This window comes from Zonotrichia leucophrys, chromosome 4 (genome assembly GCF_028769735.1).
Source record: "Zonotrichia leucophrys gambelii isolate GWCS_2022_RI chromosome 4, RI_Zleu_2.0, whole genome shotgun sequence".
NCBI classification, from domain to species: domain Eukaryota; kingdom Metazoa; phylum Chordata; class Aves; order Passeriformes; family Passerellidae; genus Zonotrichia; species Zonotrichia leucophrys.
Window position 1 is genome coordinate 7,371,796 of NC_088173.1, and position 25,916 is coordinate 7,397,711.

General features: G+C 38.5%; 2 protein-coding genes across 2 annotated transcripts in view; both read right to left on the reverse strand.

Annotated features, from left to right (window-relative positions):
- NFXL1 (nuclear transcription factor, X-box binding like 1) overlaps window positions 1-7,860 on the reverse strand; it is a 45,031-nt gene extending 37,171 nt beyond the window's left edge. Inside the window, exons 1-8 of the mRNA XM_064710352.1 lie at window positions 7,573-7,860; window positions 6,287-6,457; window positions 5,849-5,958; window positions 3,620-3,753; window positions 2,023-2,201; window positions 1,658-1,819; window positions 1,452-1,552; window positions 154-268 (exon numbers count right to left, since the gene is read on the reverse strand). Coding sequence (XP_064566422.1) covers window positions 154-268; window positions 1,452-1,552; window positions 1,658-1,819; window positions 2,023-2,201; window positions 3,620-3,753; window positions 5,849-5,958; window positions 6,287-6,457; window positions 7,573-7,732 — 1,132 coding nt within the window. The 5' untranslated portion in view covers window positions 7,733-7,860. The remainder of the gene's footprint in view (window positions 1-153; window positions 269-1,451; window positions 1,553-1,657; window positions 1,820-2,022; window positions 2,202-3,619; window positions 3,754-5,848; window positions 5,959-6,286; window positions 6,458-7,572) is intronic.
- A 2,947-nt stretch (window positions 7,861-10,807) lies between these two features.
- On the reverse strand, window positions 10,808-15,288 carry CNGA1 (cyclic nucleotide gated channel subunit alpha 1). The gene is made up of 7 exons (XM_064712185.1): window positions 15,177-15,288; window positions 14,887-14,953; window positions 14,472-14,504; window positions 14,269-14,370; window positions 13,266-13,373; window positions 13,021-13,127; window positions 10,808-12,225 (listed from the first exon to the last, which is right to left on the reverse strand). Exons 1-7 carry the CDS (start codon window positions 15,286-15,288, stop codon window positions 10,808-10,810), a joined length of 1,947 nt encoding a protein of 648 aa, XP_064568255.1.
- Between the last annotated feature and the right edge of the window lie 10,628 nt (window positions 15,289-25,916).

The window sequence follows — 25,916 nt, forward strand, 5'->3', positions numbered from 1 at the left end:
AAAGCCATGCAAAAAAAAGTTAATGTACTGTCATGGTTGACAGTAAGAACTTTTTATGGACCCTGCCCTGCAGAATTAGCCTAAACTACTGACTGTGAAAGACTGGAGGACTTTTTATTCAATTTATCATTTAAAAAAAAAAAAGTAGCTTACTTGTTTTTCCGCATGGGCAGGACCTTTTTCCAGAACGAGGACAGTCTCCACAGGGACCAGCATGACAAACTTGTTCACATGTGTGATTGCCACATGGCAAACACTTCCCACACACCTGAGAAATTCAGAGAAATCAGTGAATGCAATGAAATAGAACTACATACCGAGCCAAAGCAAGCCAAGGGTAAAAAGCAGGAGTGAAATGCTTCTGGATGGAATTTCACTTTTTCTGAATTTTGTTAATAAATGTTGTATTTGCCAGATTCACAAAATAAAACTGATTGTCCCTGCAGTGATCCTGCCTGGAAGGCCACAGTACAGTGAGGAGTTAGTGATTCACAAAACCTGAGTAGTTGCAGGTGTGTGCTGGGCTGCACCTACAGCTCTGCCTTCAGGCCTGCATTGTGGGCACATGATAAACTTACTGTACAGAAGAGAATGGAGGCACCTCCCACTTGGTACCAGTGATTATGCTGTCTGCATGTCCTTGCCTTTATCTAAAGAGCAGCAAGAAGTTCTCATCTGAATAGCCTTTGTGTTTGACTGTAGAAATTATGATCAAGGATGCTTTCCTCTTGTAAGATCCTACAATAACCTTCAACAACCAAAGTGGGGTCTGCACTGTATGCTGCACATCTATCATGGCCCATTCAATGCTGCACAGCTTGGGGTTCCAGAGATCTAAAGGGACAGGCTAGTCTTTAGATTATACTCCTTTTCTCTACAGTGTTAGTTGAAATAAACTGCATTTTAACTGATACTTCACACAGGCCAAGTACCTTCCTTACGGGGATCAGAATGGCCAAATACCCCCTGATACAGCCTCCCCTCCACCACTTATTTTTTAATTTTTTTTTCCCAGTCTGTCAATCCACAGCCTTGGTCTTAAGCACAGGCTGCAAATACACTTCAAAGAATTAATCACAAAGCTTTCATTCTGCTACAGTCCTAAAATTAGGCATGAAAGTCTTGTCTGCTAAGCTATGGTTTCGTTCTTATTTTTGAAGGCAACAGCTGAAATTTCAACCTCAAGTAAAAGAAAAAGAGTATACAGTTCAATTCACTGCTAGAGTAACCCCAGAACAATTCCCGAACAGTAACATTTTAACTATTATAGAAAATTAATGGAGCCACCAATTAAATCTCTACTCAAACAATGCTGTTTATATTTTTGATTTGTACACTTCCAAAAGTTAATTTTTTTTTCTTACTGAATAAGTTTTTCCCATCCTTAATACATCAAGTAATCAAATTTTATAAAGGTGAGAAATCTGTTTAAAAGGATAGGTTCAACATACCTGATCACACTGCCACTGAGGGCTTGCACAAAGCCTCTCTGCTGTCTGCCTCCCACAGATACACCGTTGTTTACTGACACGTGGACAAGGCTGACAATCTCCTGCATGCAATTGCAAAGTGACACTGAGAATAGGAATAGCAAAAGAATGATGTATCTTAACAACAGAAGCAGCTACTGCTCTGAAATTTAAAAAGGTTGGCCTACCTGCATGACAGGGGTTCTCACAAACATGCTGTCCACACAGCAGTGTTCGCCCACACGGCAGGCGGCAAGACCACTCCTTGGCACTGCACCGTCGGGGCACTGCTTTGGCCTTCTTACAGTGACACGTTGTTGTGACCATCTTTGGGCAAGGTGGACACGGTCCTAATGACAGGAAAAACAGTATCTTGCTAATGACAGGAAAAACAGCATCTTGTTAATGACCATTCATCTTGTTAAAGACCATTCAGCATTGACTACATCTCTTCTATTCTGGGAATTTTAAATATACTTAAGAGATGCTAAGTTGAACTGTGTAACAGGTATCTAAATACAGGTCACACAACCAAGAAACACAAAGGATTTACCTGGATGACAAAGCAGCAAACATTTATGACCACAGGAAGGTTTGAATTCCCTCTCACATATTTGACCACAGGAGTGAGGTACCAGCCATGGGTCCACTGCTGGATTCTCCACTTTTCCACAGTAACAGTAATACCTACTGGGAGTTTCAGAGCGTTTGTATTCAAACCTACATTTTGGACTAAAACAAGGGGAAAAGGAGTCAAAACAAAAACAACTTCTTAAAACAATTAAAAGAAAAAAAAGCAATTTTACCATTTTGGCTTCCCAAGACTGTTTGAATGCTACCAATTAACATTTTTACAGCTACTATAATGAATAACAAAAATACACAGTAACACAGAAGAAAGGTCTTTCTATTTGTCAGATATTACATTAATTAGAATGTCTAAGGAATTGCTTTGTTAATGCAATTTCTCTTCTCTAAGAATACATATAGACAAAAATAAGCACAGCAAAAATCAGAACAGTTTTTATGTCAAGTAATATCAAAAGAATCTATGCAACAGTTAACCTACTTAAATAGAACCAATTAAAAAAAGGATTAAAAACCAGGGGTTTACTAGTAGCAGTCTATTAGTCATGTAAAACAAAGTTTAGCAATGCTATTAAAACCGAGCATACTAATTAGAATTTTATATGAAAAAATTTAGGTTCAAGATGTACACCTTCATTGTTCACCCCTGATGTTGAGAGAAGTTAAAAAAATAATTATTGCTAAAGGTAGACAGACACTAGAGGCCTGGGATTTATAAAGTGCCACAGGCCCAACATGCCCCACAAAAGCCATGAACAAGGGAGGCAACAAAGGAGAGGAAGGAGAAACAAAGCAATTCACATTGCTGGCTACACTGAGAAAAGACAACAGACAAGAAAGTCCCCCTCAGAGAAGAACAGAAAGACTCTGAAAGACCTATGCACTCATTTTTATCAATTAAAACATCACTTTGCCCTGATATAATATATTACAGACCATGAACCATTTGTCTATAGTGATAGCATACTTTTAGCATGTCCTTAAATGTAAAATAAAATACCATTTGCCTGAAGAGGCATTATCAACTTGAGATGCTGCCAGGCAACAACTGACACTTTATTTCCTAAACAAAACTGCTTTGGAAACTGTATTCATGTAGCCACATTATTACCTCCTTCTTTATACCATCTCAAGGAAAACTGCAAGACCTAATTTAATGTTTGGATTATAACGATACTAAAAAAATAAACAAATCCCTACATCTTGCTATTTGACAATATTTTTTAAACTTATTTCATGGTGCCAACTTTAAAAGTGAAAAATATGTAAAGCCATTCAGAAATAAATATCAGAAGTTGAGACACATGACAGATAAGTTACCTTCCCAAATGTTAAGACAAATTTTATGCAGCAAGGTTTTAGTAACAGTGTGAAATTTTTCTGAATCATGTTAACAGAAACTTACATAATTTTAAAAAGCAAAGAAAAGTCAGCCTTCTGAACATTTTTTTGTTGTTGTTGCTGTGCACATGATGAACAAGTACCACTCCTTCTGAAGGAACACCAGTTTTCCTGGTTTTCCCAACAGAAATAACTTTGTAAATGTACCACGAGGAGCTCACCATGGCCAGGGATAGTCTTTCTTCCCAAAGTCATCATCTGTCAGAGGAGAAGATACAAGGAAGAGGCTGTCCTTGGCCCACTTTTGGATACACACCAGATGAAATATACAAAAGCATCCACAACAGCTCCAGACCTAAAGAGCAGACATCAAGCATCAATTGCTTTAAATGAGGTTTCTGTTTCCACTGATGAAAATCTGTAACATCTGAAGAAATACTTCCCTTCCAAAATGGTTTTTCAAAGATAGATTATACCCACTGTTAGATCAGTACATAGATTCATACCTGTAATCTTTTTTCCAACTCCCGTGGGAAGTTTTTGCCAAGGCTGATGGAGCCCAAAATACTCAGATAATCAGAGAAATGTTGATTTAAACACTGTTGGAGGTCGTGTAGCACAAACTGATGCCCAAAGAAGGACTATTGCCAGCTTGGCTCTGTTCAGACACAGCTTTGCCAAGCAAAGCTGGAAAGCCCTGAGGGATGGGGACTCCACCACCATTGGAGCAAGCTACTCCAACTGTCACATCCCCTTCCTAGAACCCAAACTGCACCTCCCAAGGCCCAGTTTGTGCCACTCTCTCTCATTAAACCACCTGACACCATAAAGATGACTTTGGTTTTACCCAAAGCTGTAACAATTTGGTAAGAAAAGTGCAGAAGAAAATTTTAACAATTTTTTTTAATAACTTCAGACAATGTTATGAAATAATACTGTGAAAATGCAGATATTTTCTCCAGTAACTTACAGAGGACAGTGGCAATGACTAAATTTCTATAACTATGGTAACTAACTTCCCAAAACTAAAGCTAAGCAGGAGACATTATATAAACAAACAGACTTGGCCAAAATTCTACAGATTCAAGATAATTAGCAAACCACTGAGTTATAAAAGAAGGCTTTCAAGTTACCAAATCATCTCACTTCTGCTAAGGTAAGATTAACTCTATCAAGAGCCACAGAAATATGAAGCAAAACTCATTGAGGTCTGAAAGAATATGGATTAAATATGTTAAGAACTCATACAAAATATATTGCATTTCTTTTTAGAAAGAAGTTACTGACTACAGTTTGATTGGGTACTTGTAGTCTGTGTATATCTATAATAAGAAATTTAAATATTTTCTGAAATTATTTATTATTATTTTGTTGTTATTTTTATTATTATTATTTCACTTCATTTCTTCTTCATGTCAAAGACACAGTTGATGCCTCAGGTTTTAGCTTTTATATTTCCCAGATTCTGCACTGCTTTGTGGGGAGCTCTGAGCTTCATATTAAGGGATGGTGAGCTCTCTTCACAGAGTAGCTTAGACAAAACAATTCCTTCTCCAGCTGGGGACCCAAGGACAACCGATCCAAATCTCAGGCCCAAGAGCACAAACAACAGTGGAATGAAGAGAGAAAAACAAGGAGGATGGGACTTCATAACCTAAAACTGCAACTGGACAATTAACTCCAATATGCAAATGGACCAGAACTTATAAAAGTGAGAGACCTCGTGACTGGTTGTCCCTTTTTTGTGACCATTTTGGGTTCACCTTGGCTGTAGCCCTGCCTGGGCTCTTGTACTGCCCCAGGGGCGTCCATTGAGGCCTTTTAATAAACACCTACTTTATTCCTTTAGCTCTGCCTAGTCTCTGTTCCAGGTCATCCTTCACAAAGCATCACAGTTCTACATGTTTTTGGTTCATGTACCTCTATCAGAAAGAGGAAAAAATATTTGTCCTGAAATCTTTCCCATATAAAATGTACCTATATGAAATAGGACAAACTTCTCCGGCACACACACTTCTTTTTCACCTGATCAGCATTAAGGGCAGTGAAGTTTATCTTAGTTTCCCTGCTGTAAGCCTAACAATAATATCTCCTAATGTTCTAGTATTTCATGTTTTGCTTTGCTACTCCATAGCTTACTGAATACACAGTTGCAAGCACTGGCATTCAAGCACTTATCTTTGTCACCTGCTACTACCTAAAACTTAATAATAGCTATTTTACACAATGATAAGAAACATATGACAAAAAAAAGGACATATTCTGATTACAAGCTACACATATAACCACTTACATCTTTCAGTGTTTCAAAATCCAAAGATGCCAAATTTGCACTTAGTACTTTTACCATTTTAAAGCTATCAATCCCAATAATAACCTCAATAATATAATACAAGTTATTCAGACAGTAACATTTGTTTTGCTCTAAAAGATTACTGTAAAGTACTTACAGCTTGGTTCCTTTTAACTGAAGCAATGCAGATGAGACATGTCATGGCCCCTGACTGAAAAGCCTCATTCATGTACTGTCTTGTACGTTCCAGTTCACTTGCATCTCCATCTTTAATGGAAAAAGATTTTTAAAGCAATTAGTAACATTTGATCTGTTATTTTGTACATGTTGAAACTACTGCACAAGTATTTTTTCTCTGAATAAAGCCAGTCATGTATTATTTAAAAAGCCACACTTAAAGACAGTTAAAAGCTATACCATTGCTTCTGCACGAAAAGACAAGAAGTACACCCAGTACACTGCTGGGAAAGAACATTTTTAATGTAAGACATGATAGAGTGCCTTCCTTCCACTACAGTAAAATTTTAATACAATAATACTGCATTGCTTATGCTTTCAGACCAAAATATAAGTCAATAAATGAAAAAAACTTTACCAGTTTGACTGGTGTAAATGGTAAATGTTTTGTCCAAAATCTTCCCTTGTTTTGCTTCAGCATCTTCATCATCATCTTCAGACGAGGAGCTTAATTGGTCTTCAATTAGCTTTTTTGCTGCAGCCTGGTTGGCCTTCTTAATTTCATCAAATTTCTTCAGTGAAGATAATTCTATTAAGAGAAAATACTAATGATGATTAATATCATGATAGCTAATTGTAAACACACATTCAGTTCTACATACTTTCACTTGTTCTTTTCTTTAAAGAGTTTGCTGATTTAATTTTTTTAAGAGTATTACATCACTATCATTTCAATACCACACAAGAAGAGCTAAATTGTATTTACTTCTTTACTGTGCATTATAATAAAATTCACAGCATGATTATCTATCAATACTGCCAACAAATCAAACCTAACATACCAGAGCAGAAGCAACTATAATGCTGCTTTATGAAAAGGATACTTAAAAAAAACCCAGACATCCCACACAAACACAAGTGACACACATGAGGAAGAGAAAAACAAAACACCACCCACAGTTTTGTTTATAAGAAATTTACAGCTGTTATAACTTGCAGGTACCACACAGGTATTTCTCCAGCATGTGGTATTTCTTAAATTATGACTTTCACTGATCTCCCTCAAATTCAATAAATCTTTACTGCAAGAGTGTGTTCACGCTATTTCACAGGAGATTTTTCTATTAGACCCAATATATTTACCAGGGTTTCATCAAGTTTAGCTTTAAGGCTTTTCTTAAGAAACTATGCTGCCACTGAAAAGAGCTGTCTTTGGCACTTCTCTGCTGTATTTGCCGAGGACGAACTTGCACTCCCAGCTGCCGCGTACACCGAGCCCCCGCACCTTTCCCAGACCGGAGCCAAGTGTTTCGCTGACCAGCGCACCTAACGCTGTCTCTACCGAGCAACTCCCCTGGCTCTTTCCAACCAGACAGAAACATTTCATCCATTACTTCACACTTTCCTCTAATGCTTCAGGAAGACGGTGCACCCAGTGCACCCTGGCGAGGGCTTAGCCCCTCAACTCCTCGCCACTGCCCGAGGCCTCCGCGTCTCTCCCCGGCAGGAGCCTGCAGGCAGGACCCGGCACATGGCGAGCACCGGCTCGACACCGCCGAGCAGCGCGGGAGAGGGCCGGGGCCCGCCAGCCTCCCTTCCCCGCGGCGCCGGGGCCAGCCCCGACCTCGCACCTGCAGGGGCTCCGGGCACGGCCCCCAGCCCGGGGCCCGGCAGCGCGGGTAGGGGGCGGAACGCAACACTCACCGCTGGCCCCGTCGCCGATGGGCCCCGCTGCCGCAGCGCGGGCAGCGCCTCGGCCCCGAGCGGCCGGGGGCCGGGCGGCCGCCCCAGAGCGAGCGGCGAGCTCGTCCCCGGGCCTGCCGCGGCCGCGACCCCGGCCGCCCTGACGCCACTGAGCCTCCATTTGTCCCTCCCCAGAGAGCGAAGGACGGCGCTGAGACCAGACCCTCCGCCTCCCCCGCTGCCGGCACAGCCGCCCGGGGAGCGCTCCGCCCGGCCCAGCCCGGCCTGGCCGCTCCGCCCGGCCGTGGAGGCGGCGGCGCCGCCGGTGCTCCCGCGGCAGCGCGACTACAACTCCCGGCGCTCCCCGCGCGGCGGGCGGGCCCCGCCTCAGCCGGCCGGGCTCGGAGCCGGGGCTGCGGAGCTGTGCCCAGGTCATTGGGTGTCCCAGCTTGGAAAGCGTGTGAGATCGCCGTCATTAACCCAGCGCTGCCACGTCCAACATTGAACCATGTCCCCAAGTGCCACATCCATACGGCTTTTAAATACCTCAAGGGATGGTGACTCCACCACTTCCCTGGGCAGCCTGTTCTAGTGCTTGACAACCGTTTCGGCTGAAATTTTTCCTAGTTACTAGGAAACCTAGTTACTAATCTAAGCAATCTAAACGAATCTAACCTCTCCTGGCGCAAATTTCCTCTCGTCCTGTCTCTGGTTGCTTAGGAGAAGACACCGTCCCCCATCCCCTCTCTACCGCCTCCCTTCAGGTGCTGTACCAGCGATCAGGGCCCCCGAGCCTCCTCTTTCTTCTCCGCAGGGAATGTCGGGCGGCTGCTCCTGCGGCTCGCGGCTCTTGCAGACAGACATTTTCTGGGCAGCTCCTGTAACTCCTACAACTTCATAGCTCCTGGAGGATGAGAGTTAGAAACCGACCACAAAGCCTGTTCAGAAACTTGACTAAAGCACATCCAGAAAGTTTTAGCGCACAGAAACATGTATTGAGGAACCCGTGTGCCTCCCAAGTTCTGCTAATAGTGGCAGGTTGAAATTATTGTAATTTTATTGCCATTTCCTTATAGCAATTGCATTATGTCGTGTGCCAGGAGGAAACTTTGCATTTAGCCTTCTTTCATGAGCAAATACCTTCTCATGAAAATCGTTATAGAAGATTTCCAATCATAAGTAGTCTGAAAATAGTAAGCAAACCACTGGAGAGAAATTCAGGTTTTATGTTTTATTTTGAAATTGTTTAAATCAAATAGTTTTTATTCTCAAAAAAGAGGCAGCTTTCTTAGTAAATACAATTCATGTCTTAGACTGAAGAATCAATACTGAAAAAAAAAGTTAACAGTAGATATCTGTCCTTTTTTAATTAAATCTTCATATCACACATTTATCTAATAAAAAGTCTTAAGCACTTCAACAAAGTGCTTTCTAAGTGCCTAGTAGCCATATAGGATAGGTTGCTGCTGGCATACAGATTGCAAATTATATTCAAGACCTGAGCTGGAAGAATGTTGAATTGCAAAGACCAACTCTCACAATATAGCTAAATACCAGAATAATCCTTGTTCCTGTGTACAGGGATAGAACCTTTACTGGCAGGATGGCATACCTTTTCCCCTTATCACCTAATGAAGCCATTTATCCTTCAAAGCACAGATCAACAGGGCATGAACAGCCATTTTGTGTTTATATTTACCCTTATTGTTCTATAAATATTTCATGCATTAGGTACTTCAGAAAATTTCATCCTTGCAGTAAATCAGGAGCTATTTCTAAATCTCTGGCATGCTGGAAAGCATCAACATTACAAAATATAAAACAGCCAGAAAGGAATGCACTTTATAAAATACCCAATTTATATTATCTCCATCTCAATAAGCAGAGAATGCAAGTGTAGAGAGATTATTGACAGTAACATGTACATATGTATTTTTTAAGAGTGGCAGTCCAGTTGCTCAGAGAAATCAAACTTCCCTAAACAGAGAATTATCCATTCTCTCTACAGTCGCTTGCTTCACTCCTTTTCATCAAACTTTAACAATGTTATGTGCCTATGATCAAATTCTACTGAAAATACCCAGCTGCAAACACTCAGCTGAGACCATAACTAAGGAAACTATTTTTTTGCAAACGGAAAAAGAAAAAAGGATCCAAGGAGATAATGCATTTAAAGCAGTTGAAAATTGATCTAACATATGAATCTACAGACTTTACTATCTCAGAAGTAGTTATGAAAACCAGAAATTCTCTATCAGTGGGGAAAAGCAGCCTCTTTAGTCATATTCTTCCCCCAACAGCATCTACAGAAGACCCTGGAGGAAGAATTTGGCCTGTTGCTGTTGTGTCTTCCCCTTGGACTCTGCCAGTGTTACATTAAGGATATAAACATTTTTAATTACAAATCTTCAAAACTTGAAGTCCATGTTCTGCAGCCACATGATTGCATAGAACAGAACAATCTTTAATGTATATTTTTATTTGTATATTTTTTGTATATTATTTGTTCTTATTGTGAAAAGAACACTAGATTATGAGCCATCCATATCTTTCATATTGATGCTTGCATAAAATTGAATTTTCTCCTCTCTGTATTCCAGCCTTTGCTTGTACTATCCTGGAAAAAGGTATATTTCAATCTGCCCACTTATATTTCAAGAAATCAGCCAAGGTGGACCCAATGAAGTAACAATATTTTCTAAATCTTACAGCCTTCAGTGGTCACATCTACATTGTAGATGAGAGTAGATAATATTAGTAGATATACCTATTTTTTAATATAATATTGCATACTTAATTAATTTCATGTTACTCAATAGATATTAAAATGTGCTCATTTATACACAAATGTAATATAAAGGTTAATGACTTCAAATTGTTACCAAACCTTTCATTCTTTCCATAAGCAGACACAAAGAAATTATTTTAAAACAACCAGCAAAGCTTCCAATATTTGCCAGTATGTGGCAGTGCATGTGCATCTGTCATAGAGCAGCATTACAGAGAGTACAAAACGTATTAGCAGGTAATAACGCCTGTTTGTGCAAGAGCAAAGTGTTATCTTCCATTCTCATTCTTGATTCTTCTATTTCTGCCCCAAAACTGCCAAATATGCACTGCTTGTCAGAGATCAGTGGCATTGTCTCAACAAATAATGTTTTGTAATTAATAGTCAGGTATTACAAAGATTAAAAATCCATGTGTTCAGCCCCAGTCAGGATTTGACCATCAGTCTTATTGGCAACTTCCATTGTTTTTATTCTGCTTTTGATAATCCAGGTTTATCTGTGGATGGATCTGCTTCTTCTAAGGCTGCAAATTCTTCCTCTATAACTGGCTTCAATATTTTCTCTATTTGTGTAAGTCTTTTTTTCACTTTCTGTTGTGCACCTTCATACTCAGCCAACAACCTGGCAAACTTTGTTTGCAACCTGTCCATAGCACGTTCCATGTAGGCGACCTTCTCTTCCAGATCTTTAGGATCACTTCCTAAATTTGCAATTTCAATGTCCAGCAACCCATCTTTCATTAGGATTTGCTTGCCTTTTTCTTCCAGCATAGCCTTTGCATCCGGATACTCTGTTAAAGCCTCCATGAGATCATCTTTAGACAGACAAAACAAGTCTGAGTATCCAATACTTTTAATATTGGCTGTTCTTCGATTGCCAGCTTTGCTACCCTTGATGTTAAGAATGCTGATTTCTCCGAAGTAGCTGCCATCACTTAGCACCACAAATTGGGTAATTCCATCATCAGCAACTACTGCCAGCTTGCCTTCTTTGATAATGTACATCTCTCGTCCAATATCTCCTTTTCTGCAAATATAATCTCCAGGACTGTATACTTGGGGCTGGAGTTTCAAAACCAGTTCAACCAGCAAACCCGCTTCACAGTCCGCAAAAATCCGAACTTTTTTTAACGTTTCCAGGTGAACGTTGATTGCAATCTCTGCTCTTAGTTTATCTGGCAGATACTTCAAGACTTCCCGTTCATCCACAGCCTTTTTGTTTGTCCACAGGTAGTCAAACCACTTTATAACTCTTTTTTCCATGTCCTTACTCACATTCCGAAAGTGCATATACTGCTTGATAGCATCAATCCTTGCTTGGAACTCCGCCCTGGCAGCATTCATGTTGGAGATCATTGAGCCCACGTTACCAACGATGGTAGCAAAGATCAATACTCCAACCAAGAAGTCAACAACCACAAAGAAATACTCAGAATCTCTTACAGGAGGGGGGGTTTCACCAATAGTAGTCAGGGTCAGTGTTGACCAGTAGAGACTGTAGACATATTTTCTCGTCAGGCGGGCAAATTCAGGATCTGAGGTGTTGGGGTAGACCCACGTGTCAGCCCCAAATCCAATGGCTTTTGAGATGGAGTAGTACACACAGGCGTTCCAGTGAATAATAATCACAATGTACATGACAAGGTTAGAGATCCTGAAGATATTTGGGTAGTTTGTTCTTGTTTCTGTTCTCTGGAAGAATTCAAACATCCGAGCTACTCTGAGTAGTCTGTTTATTCTTAATTCTGGGTAATTCAATCCTAACTTAAAGTATAAGAGATCAGTTGGTAAGATTGACAGAAAATCTAGTTTGAATTGAAAAGATTTCTTGTATTTCTCTCGTAGCTTATGTTCTTCTTTCACCAGAAGACCTTGCTCCAGGTAACCTAAAATAAAATTGTAAATAATAAAAGAAGCTACAGGTTCAAATATGTTGAGTTTAAGGTCAGTCCAAATCTACTTTGAAAAATATTTTGGGTGCAAATTTCATATGGAACATAATTCTTTTTACTATTTAATTTCTTATTTCCAAATAGTCAGCTTAGTGCTATATGGTTCAGCTATGAAAGATAAACAATTCTAGATCTGAATATTTTCCTCAATTTTTCCACTATGGTGAACATCTGTGAAAAAAACCCATCTTCCCCTCCAAAGAAACCTCCACTAGGAAGGGTGATTAATGAGGAAAAGAATCTGACCACAGGAATTGCAGTTCCATCTTGAGTATATCTACTTAATAGCTCCATAGGTTAGTATTTTAAATAAATAGTTGTAGCTGAAGTTAATGGGATGTCTTGCTTGCTCAATGGTCTTGAAAAATCAAACAAATACTTGAATCTCCCATTAATACAAAAACCAGATCTAGGTGCTGGTTTTTCAGAACCCCTGATCCTTTCTTGGCTGCACTTCTTTTTTTGTCATGTTGAGTCAGCTGCAGGCAGAACAGCTTGTACCTGCATATCTCAAACTTTATGTGTCCTTTGAGTAATTCATAAAATTTCATCAGAATTTCTCCTACTTTTACAGTAAGGCTGCATTCTTTCAGAAATCTGACTCAGTGTCTTTTTTTCACTATTGCACCTCATCAAGGCTATTCAGATAAGAGAAGTAATAGGGTTTTGATTAAAAAAAAACTGGCATAAATATGTAAAAAGGAGTAATTAATCCTTGAGTATATTTACCTGTCCTTGTCCGTACAAACATATCAGCAACATAAATGGCATCAGAAACATAATCAATAATAAACCATGCCACCAAGTAATCGTGCTGAAGCTCATCAAAACAGGCTCTGAATATGAAAAAACAAAAGTAAATTACCATAAAATAAAAATTAAATACTTGTATGAATCAATGATTATTTTTTTATCTAGTCAGGGATATTATGATTTTCCAGAAATTCTATGTAGTCACTAAAGGAGTACATCACCTAGCAATAATCATGGTCCAGTTGTACATGACAGGCATTGTGATGCAAAACAACCAGTTATAATATATATTTCCTGCTGGATCAATGGTGAAAATATCTTTCTTCTTCCTGAGTGGTAAGCAAGGGGAAAGAAAGAAATTTAATGAGAGACTTCAAATACACATCTCATTTTTGAGGAATTAAGCATTCCAGAAATTATTATTGTGAAATAAATGGTCTTTATCAAAGTTAGACTTCCTTGCTCAAGTGCATGGAAGATATGAAGCTGGTACAACTTGGTGTGACACAAATTTAGAATCTAAATTTTGCTGACGAAAGTCAGCTTGGCAGTCCCACTTCATAGTGGCACATGTGATTTTTAAATTATTTTTTCCTACACAAATAACTCTCTTGTCTGATAATTTATTTTATCATTAAAAAAAAAAAGATTATGTGACAATTAATTTTTAGATAAATATAAATTATGAGATGAATCATGCCTTTCTCACAGGGAAAATCTGGCCCTGAGGAAGATAAAACATTGGCATAGTTTACATAAAGAAACCAAAGAACAGGAAGTCATACAACACAGGTTTCTATTGCACCGTCTTGAGTTTCTCTTCCTTAGCCAGAAAATTATGAATTTACCAAGCAAACTATAAAGCAACAACTTTTAGAGCATTGAAGAGTTTACTGGCTTGTAGGTGCCTTTAAATGTGGAAGAGGTTGCTTTATACTGGCACATCATTTGCTGCAGTGTGTTGTACAAGAGATATTAGACAATCAAAATCCAAAGGAGATATATTCTTGATTAATGTTTCAGGTCACCTCCACGCATGCAGATTTCTGCTGCCCACGTATGAAGTTAAGTCAAAACAACTCTGCTTTAGGAAGAACAACAGCAGTTTTTACACTCATTCACTAAAGTATAAACATCTTTACAGGACATCTGTGAATGAATTTGTTCTTACTTCAAAAGCAATTTTATTACATAACATAGCTGGACCTAAACAAAAATACTTACTCTTCTGTATTTTCTTTCTTCTTCAAATCATCTTTATTTTTATTTTTCTCCTTTTTTTCTTTGGTCTTTTGTGTTTCTCCATCCTTTTTCTTCTCTGGCTTGCTAAGAAATAGATTAACATTTTCCATTGTTAAGGACCAAGTAAAACATATGTAGAAAAACCCTAAATCTCTTAGAAATAGTAATATTACTCTTCATCTTACCTCTTCTTTTCTTTTTTCCTTTTCTTCTTCTCTCTAAGAAAAAGAAAAATATTATAGGATCATGGGATTCACATCCTGTTTCTTCAACAACTATTTATTAGAAGCATCTGAATTCAGTAAGGATAACATTGTACTTGTGTGTTTAGCCTTCAAAAAAAGGTGTTTTTCTTATTGGCTGTTATTTCACCTAGAACTATTTTTGTTATAAATCAATAGATACAATATCAGTAACTTTGGTAATAAGGAAGATCATCATCATAACTGATGTGAAATGTATGTGCAGTCTCTTTTGGGCTTACCTGAATGACATAACTGTTTCTAATGAAACAATTAGATATTTATTATAATTATTTATTTCTGCTTTTATAATCAAAATTGCAGTGCTCTCATTTTATCAAATGGCAAAGATACTTACTCATCTTTATTACTATTATTGTTAATATTGTAGCATGCAAATACTCCAGGTAGGTACTGTTGCCTGGGAAACAACAAAACAACACAGTTATATGATATCTGCTGAAGTTTAAAAAACAAAAATCTCCTAAATATTTACAATAAGCAATATACTGTAATCTTAAAAACTTTGGTTTTTACTAAGAGTGAAGAAAATTATATGATAGCAAGTATATGTGCTTAGATAATCCTATGTAAATCACCAAACTAAAAAAAAAAAAAAAAAAAAAAACGGACAAAAAATATATTTGACATACCTGTTTTCCCCTTCATGCATCAGTCCATGGTCCTTACTGGTGTCATGCACTACCACACTGGGAACAATTGTATGGGAGTGATGGGTCTCAATCACTCCTACCTTCATGGTCAGGACTGTTTTAACTTGGGTAATTGAAGAAGGCTGAATAAAAAAAGAATCAAATCATTTCACCACTAGAATAAGTATCTTATTTTTATTTCCCTCTAAAAATGAATCCTTTACATTCTTGCTTTCCAAGATTGTAAAGCAAGAATGTAAAGGATTAATTTTCAAATATTCTTAGCCCTACAAGAATATTTGCGGTTTCCTGTCTCCCATGACATTCCCACCAGACAACAAAATGACCTGGCAACTCCTGATAAAGGGAACGTTGTACACATCTTTAGGGAAACATTAACTTAGGTCTTTCTCCTGAGTTTTGACACATACTTTGAAAAAAATTTAAACAATCGTGTTTGAAACATCTACCACTGTTTCTCTGGGTTTTGAACCAAAGGCCAGAAACACTGTATCAAGATGGAGAAACAGATTCATGCGCAGATACATCCTGAAAACCAGACTAAGAAGTATCCCCTGGTTGTAGGTCCAAAGAAATCTCAGTATATCTGGTAACAGAGAGTTACACTCTGTTGAAGTCAAAGAGTGGTTCTGTAAGTAAGAGGGTAAGATTAATGTAGTGATTTCCTTACTCATATAGCAGGTGGTATATAAACACCTAAATAGAAGTGTAAGTGGCTCTTTATGTCTGGTCTGTTCATCTCAAGGGAGAAAAAAAAACAAACTGAAAATGTTTTCTACCTAATACTGTGCATTCTACTGCATAATTTTCGGGAAGTGGTGTAATTAAAAGCTCTCCTTTTTCACCACTTATTCCTATAGTGCTGTAAACTATATCTTGGCATCAGTGAGATTGCCAGCTCTTCAGGCATGAATTCTACCAGTGTGATTTGTTCTTGCCAGGGCCATTTAGAGAGAATAATAAAGCAGATATTGATACTGCCATCCACTGCAGTAACAATATCCCTGTATGTGTGAAATCAGAGTATAGAGATCTCTGTAAGCCACAAGCTGGCAAATGAGTGTCTGTACCACTGATAAGTGAAGTCAAATGCCATAGGGATCAGTCTCACAGCAGTTTATTGTGGCACACCATGAAGGAGGAGCAGAATGATACAGCTGACATTGCTGCCAGACTTGACTTCCCTTTTTTGTCAGTGAAACTAAAAATATGCCTATACAGGAAATAGAAGGGGAAATTCATGTTTCCAGCACTCATCAGACATGAATGACACATGGTGCAAAAAAATAATACAGCAATATTACAGAATAACAGAATATTCTGATTTGGAAGGGACCCACAAGGACCACTGAGCCCAACCCTTAAGTGAATGGCCCACACAGGGATAAAATCCACAGTCTGGGTGTTATTACACTACGTTCTGATCAACTGAGATCTAACATTCTACACAATAGAAAGATATAAAGATTGAAAATTAAGATGTGTTATTCCTTGAATAGTCCTAAATATAGTCCAATATTACTGGTCAGACTTTCAATGTTTACCAGCATGGATCAGGTCTAAGATAAATAGACATAAAAATATTCTAAGATATGGTAAACTGCAGGTTAGATTCATCAGGAGACTAAAAGCTATACCAGGGTTTCCAGTGACTTACTGCTTGAAAGTGAGAGGATTGAAATTACACCAGGTTCAATTAAGTAGCTTTATATCTGCTTACAGGTGCTCTGAAAGCTCTGTTAATGCTGGCACACACAATTCCATCCTGATTAAACCTATATCCTCTACAGGATCACACAAATAATGGTGCAAAATAAAGCTGTATCCAACTCAGCACCAGACAAGTTCAAATGCATTATTCTCAAGGGAAATAATTTCTCCAACAGAGTGGGCTCTAAACCAGTCAGTTCATGTTAGTACTAACAGTACCACCATTTCTACATAGGCATATATTTTTCATGTTTACTTTTGCTCTTTGATTCTTCTTTACTTTCAAAAAAAAAAATTGACATAGTGCTCTCCGGACATACTGATTTGCACTTGTTCTAGAGTTTAAAGATGATGATAAGTATGTTAAAATAGAACGTGTCTAAAATCACACCGATCCAGAGTATGGAGCCTGAAGGCTGGGGGAAAAAAATCTGTATCCTCTACATTCCCATCTTCTTCAGGTTAATAGGATTGTCTTTGCATTTTTTCAAATAAAAAAATTCCTCTGGCTCTGTTGGTGTCTGTTGTAAGCAGAGGTACTGTGGGATACTGTGTGTTCTGCCATGGCAGCCATGCATAGGATTTGCTGGGAAAGAGGAGCTGCCATTTGAGGCAGGACTGGACATTTCATATTACGGAGGCACTGAAAACATTAAGTGGCATAGAAACTGAAGTATTAACTATCCTGTAGTCTCAAAATACCAAGTTTGAATGTCAGGCTTAGGTAAGTCAGGATGTGTAGCACAAGAGTATCTTCAAATTCCACTAGTCTAAAAGCAAATTGTGGGGAGTTAAAGTTCCCAAGTCTAAGACACAGAAGTGCTAAGCAGCATGTGCCCAGTGCAAGTTGGACAGACACAGAAATTAAATCTAATTTGGGAACTACTGGTACCTTGTTACAGCATTTGCCCATACTGGGCACAGTAGAAAATATCACATTATACTCCCTGGGTCCAAATTCATGTTAATGCATTTTCAAGCATTTCAAAATTTTTACTAAATTCTGTCACTATCATGTTTCCTATTCTGTAGTCACACATATTTTTTTCTTTAACTGATCCATTGTCACAACTTATTGCAGTGCTTTTTAATATTGGGATGCACATTTTCACATTATCATATTTAGGTAGCAAATTCAAAAAGTAATAGATGCTTTCTATAGACATATTTTAGATTTCTACCATATGGTTTTCACTGTATCATCCCAAATAGTTTCCTTTCACTACTTGGATTTTTTAAAATGTAACTACTATGATAAACAACCAAGTTTTCAAGTATTATGAGCTGAAAACTAATTCTACTAATCACTATACATCAAAATCTTTTGGGCTGCAAGAAAATGAAGGATTGTGATGAATGGAAGACCAGCTTCTGTTGCTTCTGCTGTTTTATTTTACACATTTTTCCCTTTTTTACTGGTCCACTACATTCACATGTCTAATCATTATTTTCATAGACAAAATACTTTAAATAAGGATTCCCTGGAACAGATTTGGGCATCACATACAGATCTAGTTTTTTTTCTTTACAAAAAGCAGCAAAAAATATTCATTTACACTGAAATTTGCAGCATGCTACAGCATGATCTGTCTTTTCTAACATGCTAAGAGTCCTCAGCAGTTCTGCAATAAGCAGTTTCAACAGGCAGTGTGCATGCTTACCTTAGGAATGCAATCTGCTGCTTCTGCTAGAGATTTCAGTCCTTTAAATCAGCCACATTCCCTTTCTACATAAGCAGTACTACCATGAAAAGCTAAATATAATCAACATTTCATAAATAGATCCCTTACTGATTGATTTCACAAAGAGCCAGCCCCCTGTGCAGTTCTCTGAATTATTCCCAAGGAAGGACATGGTTATTAGAGGAGGATTTCCTTGACCTAGTGATGGATTTTGAGATTTAGAGGGAGATGAAGGTGACAGTGGCAGTCAGTATTATCCTTCACCTGAGCAGAAGCTTACTAGCCCTATCTGCAAGCACAAGAAGTGACAAATACTGGAGTGTGCTCTGTTTTGAAACTGAAAAAAAATATTGTAAATAACTACATATTCAGTATTTTCTGCTCACTTGTTCTCTTAATATTGCAGATGCTTTTTAGCAGTGGTAACAAGTTCTTTTACAGTAATAGATAAAACACCCTAAATGGAAATTTCCTGTTTATTTTAATGTGTATACCATAGGGCTGAAGAAAAGGAAATAACATTTTAAATTACTTAAAGTACTTAATATAATATAACATATTTTGATGCTTTAAAATCCCTTAAATTGTGGATACCTTTTTAGTGTAAAAAGGCCTTGATGATGAGGTTTTAAGACACTTAATTGATCTTCAACTTCAGTATGGATTATGACTTTGCAAAATGGTTTAAGTAGTTGCATTCCTCCTCCATTAGAAACGTGCAAAAGTGCATCTGTAGTGGCTAGAGAGTCAAGAAAGGCCCCATGAGGATATACTTCAAAAGAGAACATGGTATTTGCATACCTCACCTTTCATATTTCACTGCTGGATACCATAAGAATGAGAAAAATAATGTTCTCTGAAGTTTGAGTGATTCATTTTTCAATCTGTAATCTTGTATATAGCCCATTTTTGTAAAAGAAAAAAAGAAAAAAGCTCTTAAGCAGCAAAAACAGGTAAATGTTGAAATTTGCATTTCTGTCTTTGTCACGACTTAGACATAGCTTAAGTTTTTACGTTCTATGAATTACATTCTAACTTTTCTTCACAAAAAGTAGAATCCAGGAAAGCAGTCCAGGCCCTGGGATTCCAGGATTATGATACATTTGTTTCTATAACTCAGGGCAGCAGGAAAAAATGTCATTAGCAATCATAGGATCATAGGAACCAACTTAAATCTTGCAGCCCAGGTGACTGAGTTTATGGATTTAATCATAAAACAAAAGCTCAGCACAAGTCAGCCTCCTGATGATAGAAGCAAATTAAACATTTCTGCTGCTAGGACTTTCCAACTCTGAAGACAGTCATTCCATCTTCCAGAAAAGAGAACCTGCATGAAATTTAAAGAATGAAAATAATCTTAAATAAAATAGTAGTGGGCAACACGGAAATGTATAATCTTATGCACAATGGACGCCACATAAACCAGTTTTAGTAAGATATGCAACATGACAAAGAGATAAAGTGAATAATCTTCTAAATTCCAGCTTATGCTTTACTGTTGTTTTTGAAGAGCTGAAATGCATCTCTTATCCTAAGATCATAGATATGAAAGAATCTCAGAAAGTTACTGCATCCAACCAGTATTGAATCTTGATCAGATTTACCTCTGTCATTCTCCAGGGTTTTTCCCTGTCTTGCTGTCTGAAAGATGTCAATGTTCAGTGCTGAGCAGCGATTCTGTGAATATGTGGTGGCACTAAATGTTTGGGACATATGCCTTGTTATGTGTCACAAAAGAGTTGATGCACCTTTTTAATCTGGTATAGAACTGCCAGTTTTCTTATAAAATAATAAGTCCTACAAAGCAAAACTAACTTATTTTTTTCTTTATTGGTTTACCCTGGAATTTTTCAAAGCTCTCAAACAGAGAAAAATGAGTCTTACTAGGCCTGGCCACTTTCTTGTCTGACAGTGGCCAGGACCTCACTAACCTGTGAAGAAGTTTGCAGGACAAGTTCTGGATAAGCTCAACACAGTGGTGTCAATTCTGCCCTCCTTTAAAAGCCAGTTACATAGCTTTCATTGACTTCACTGACAATTATATTAGTTGACTGTCAATATTTTTTCATGGATTTTTTCCTGTCATTCTGTATTCCAGTGAAGTAACCTTGACTGATGGAAGAATGACTGCACTAATGGATTATTGTTTTAGTAGGCCAACTATAATCTCTTTTTGCATCTTGCATTGTCATCATCTGTAATTCTTCTCAATCCTATTAATTCTACATGTAGTTTCAGATACTCATAAACAAAACACTAGACACATTAAACATATGTATTATGACTTATAAATAAGCAGGTTTGAATGGCACATTGCCTTTCAGCTTACTATGTTGAAGTTCTGTAAACAGCCAAGTGTTTGGATTGGGATCACAGTTTTGACCAGCTTATATTCTGCAAATGTTGTTCTGGTTTTTCCAGTGCTGATGTGATTTCAGCAATTAATGTCATGTTGGAAGTGCTGCAGCTGAGAAGACTCCACAGCTTCTGACTTACTTATGCTCTTGTGTAGAATTCAGTGTCATGAAGCTCAATTGGCCCCAATGAGGCTTGATGACTGGAAAACCATCGGTGCCAAAAGTGTCTCCACCAGTAGGTGGTACTGTATTTTTACTTTAGGGTGATGGAGAGTGAAATAACAGCAATTTAAGAGTTGGTGAGTTGGATTCTGATGTGCAGATGAGGCTGGAATCACAAAGCGCTCTAAGTGCTCTCAGGCGCAGAGCACAGCACTGCACGGTGTGCTCAAACACTCTCTCAAACCTCTCACCATCATCCTCCAGGTCCAGAGCTTAGTTTCTGCATGACTACTCTGCACAGGGACTAGCACTTCTGAAAAGTGACAATGTGGACACACTGTGTCTGGCCATGCCTGGCAGTTTCTTCTGTGCCCTGAGATGAACCTGCAGTAAGATTATCCTTGTGTCTTCCAGGTTCGGTGAGTGTTTCTCCCCTGAGATCTCTCCTCAGCTCCCAGGCTGAAACCTGCAAGGAACAGAGAGACTGGCTTATCAGAAAACTCTCTGGGAAATACTAGATCTTCATTCAATGGTATAATTGGGATAAAGAATAATTGTAGTGACCCTACAGAAGCTCCAGAATTTCTGTACAGTCAGTACTTCTGATTCGCAGAATTTTATTTCAAGTTCAAATAACATAGGAAATCTTGGTTGCACAGAATTACGATGCTGAAACATTTACACATAAAAAGGTGATTCAACTGATATTAATTAAACAAAAATTAAAATTAAAACTTATATTAGTAAATAAAACCTGATATTAATTAAACAAAAATCATCAATATATGACATAGCCACCAATAAGAGAGGTAGAAAGTGCACTGTGATAAAAGAAGGTTTAATAAATCCAGCCTTCCATGTTATTCATTCTTTGTAGTATAGAAGGAGTTAAGGTGGCATTATGTGGGCATTTGTAAGGGAACATATATACGATTAATTTCTACACAGCAAGTACAGCAATCGAATAATTTTGCACCTCGGTCTAGCAACCTGTTTTTTTTCTCAGTTGAACCTAATTTCTTCACATGTATTGATCCTGCAGGTCTGCACTAAATCACCATGTAGTGGAGAAGATAGAGTTCCCATGGTCAGAGCTTCATTCACAAATTTAATTCAGTAATTTTTGTGTGGCTACATGCCAGGAAAGGTAATGAATCTGTCTGTAGCTTCTGTATTGAACAGAACTCATGTTTGGATGCTGTCGTGTAGCAACGACTGCTGGCAGAGTAATGCAGAGCAGGGAAGCTGAGTAATGATAACAGGACTTAAAAATGCCACAGGCAATTTTCCTAAATAGTAATAAAAGAGATAGTTCTTGCTTCATGTCTGCGCCTGAATGCGCCTGAACCAGCTGCATAGTGAACAGGTTTTCTAATTGTGGTGAAACTTGTCATCATCTTCAGTATTTACCATAATATAATTCAATACTGCATAAGGAACTCAAAGTTTATGCACATAAGAAAAAAATCCTCCAGATTAAATTTATAACAAAGCCAAAGAGATACACAAATTATGGTAATTAAATTGTTCATGGCTAACACAGAGGTAAAGATGGGATTTATCTTTACAGATAAGGCACAAAAATGGGGTTTGCAATGACTGTTATAAATGTAAAAGATCAAAATTGGCTAGATAGTGCTTCCCTTTTTATGAAAGATCAACAATTAAAGTCAGTGCTTGTTGGCTTTAAGGAAAGTTTCATGAAACCTTTCATATATTACATAGTTAATGAAGTTATGTAACTACATAAGTAACATAATCTTAACATAAATTTTCTCTTGCATTTTCCAAACATTTAATGGGGGGGAGAATAATGCCATAACATAGAAGGACATAGCAGGGTTTCATAAGACACTTATTCCTCTTTAGGAGAAATGGAAACTGCCACAAAATTGCTTTGACTATTACTACATGCATATTTTTACTTCGTACACAAAAGGTTGATCTGTGCTTAGCTACATCTGGCACAGCTCCAGGGAATTAAATGGGTCTGTGCTGATTTGCATTAGCTCATGATCCAGGCATTGCTCTAAATCAGTTATATGTGTCATTTTGAATGGCAAAAGGGCATTTTTTTTCTCTTTATGTCAGTTAACAAGATTGTATATCAATACTTTATTTTCTTTCCCATTTGACTTTTACATGCCATTCAAAATAAAGAAAAATATATCAATGTTGATAAATCACTTTTATGTAGTTAGTTTCTTCCTGACATTTTCTCAAAGTTCTTCAAAACAAATTGAGTGTGAAAACTGCTAATCATCCTTGAAATATTTACATATGAAGTATGCCTACTCTCTTCTGTAATAATATTATGGATTGCAAGTTTTTTGCATCTGTCCATTGACTTGGATTGTTAGTCACAATTTTTTTGTGACTTCACATTTTTTTCTCAGAAGAAAAAGGGTCTCATAGTGCTTTTTGGAGTTTATTACAATATCAAAATATGAAGCATTTAAAGATTTTCAGCCAAGGAACAATAAATATATAGCATCAATTAAGTTGGAAAATATTCTTAAGATAAATAAGCACAATTTAACCCAACACTATTACATTCACCATTAAACTGTACCCATCACTACCATATCTATACATCTTTTGAATACCTCCAGGGATGGTGTGTGCACCATTTCTTCAGGTGGCTTGTTCCAATGCTTGATAACCCTTTGAGTGAAGAAAAACCTCCCCTGGCACAACCTGAAGCCATCTCTTCTTGTCCAGGTGCTTTTGACTTGGGACAAGAGACCAACCCTCTTCTAACTACAACCTCCTTTCAGGCAGTTGTAGGGGGGTGTAAGGTTTATCCTGAGCCTCCTTTTTTCCAGGCTAAACACCTCCAGCTCCCTCAGCCTCTCTTCATAGGAGTTGTGCTCCAGATCCTTCACCAGCCCCATTGCCCTTCTCTGGACTTGCTCCAGCACCTCAATGTCCTTCTTGTAGTGAGGGGCCCAGAACTGAACGCAGGATTCACAATGTGGCCTCATCAGTGTCAACCTCAGGGGGACAAAATTTCACTGGCCACACTATTCCTGATAGAGGGCAGGATGCCATTGGTTTTCCCAGCCACCTGGGCACACTGCTGGTTCATGCTCAGCCAGCTGTCAACAAATGTGTAAATCAGATTAAATATTTTATTCAATAATTAAATAGACTTTGATGTCCATGGCCTGCTAAAGGACTTGGCTGGTACAGAGGCCCACCTACAGAAGTGTTAGCTGTGCTGTTTCTCAGTATTCTTGCCCTGGGTGCTGCACCACAGTGAAGCTGTGAGCAGGAGGGCAGCAAGGGCTGTGCCAGAGGAAGAGGTGGTCTTTGGCAGCTCACCCTCTCCCACCTGCTCTGCTGCTCCAGCAGGGCTCTGTGGATATTACCACCTCCCTTCTCAGCAGATCTGCCAAGAGTCACTTGCAGGATTGCAGCAAAAATTGACATATTTTTGCAGAAACAGGGAGATGAACCGAGTTGACAGATGTGAGAGGACACAGAACAAAAGCAGGAATTTGAAGCAGACTGCAGACATGCATCTGTCCATATATGTGGTTTTATCCTATGGGCATGCTTATGTGGTACAAGAAGATCACAGTTTTCTCCCAGACTTTCAGATTATGCTCTAAAGTTTGATTTCACTCTTTCAAATATAAATTAAAATTTTTGCTCTGTTTTTTTAGCAGTAACCTGCTTTAGAAATGTTAAAGCAGAGAAGTCAAACTATTTATCATGCAGCCTGCACTGGATTCAGGCCACCCTCCCTAGAAGTTGTTATAGTGTAGACACAGTAAAGATAAAGTGGAATGATAACTAAAATCACAAAAAGGAAATTCAATGTTCCTTTTCTCCTAACATACAGAGTGCTGGTAATGCTAAAAAATAAACACAGAAATAAAAAAATGAGATTAAGACATTGAAACCGGTCTCTTGGTTTAACCACAGGACTGCAAAGTCAACGATACCTAAGCCAAGGAAAACCAAGTTATTTTGCTGATAATGTCAGTGTATGACATATTTCAGCAGTATGCCCCAATGGTACAACTTTTCAAAACCAATGATGATTAGTTTGGGTACTGTGCTGCAAAGCCTAGTTCCAGCTCTAATCTCAATCCTGTGTATCCCTGTGGTGCTCTGTGGAGGTGTGTTAAATTTGCAATTTTGACTCCAGTTAGAGAAATCCTTGTGCATGCTAAAGGTCTGCAGAGTGTCCCAAGAAATTTGCTGGGCAACATGTAATGTTTTATTAAGCCTTACATTTTGTAAATGTATTTCATGTAATCATGTCAAATCCAAGACCTTAGTTGAAACTATTCAACTAAGGTCTTGGGTAATAAAGGTAATTATTTCTTGTAACAACCTGGAGCCTGTTAAGCCACAGGGAGTCATCTCAGGGTGTGCATCACCAGGCACTGCCCTTGTTCTAGGACGCTGCCATAGTTTGGCCGGGGGATCCCTCTGCTTGCCCGCAGATCCACCGCCAAAGCGAGCACAGGCAGCTTGTCACAGACACAAGTGGTTGCACATCAAGACTGCTCATCTCTTCTCCCAGCTGCGAAAGGGAAGAAAACTAAATCTGTAGAGACTCCAGGAGAGGCAAATGCTGCCAAGGTACTTCAGGAGAGCGCGCTTTTCTTTGGGTTCAGTGTTCAGGTGGGGTCACAGAACTCCCCACGTCTGGGACTCGATACCGATCTAGGAAGCCCACTCGGGGTCGCTCCCGGAGCCCTGCGTGCCCTTTCCCCGCAGGCCGAGGGGATGCCACCTCCGCGTCCGCCGGCGAGCGGGCGCGCCCAGGTGCGCTGAGCCGCGCCCGGG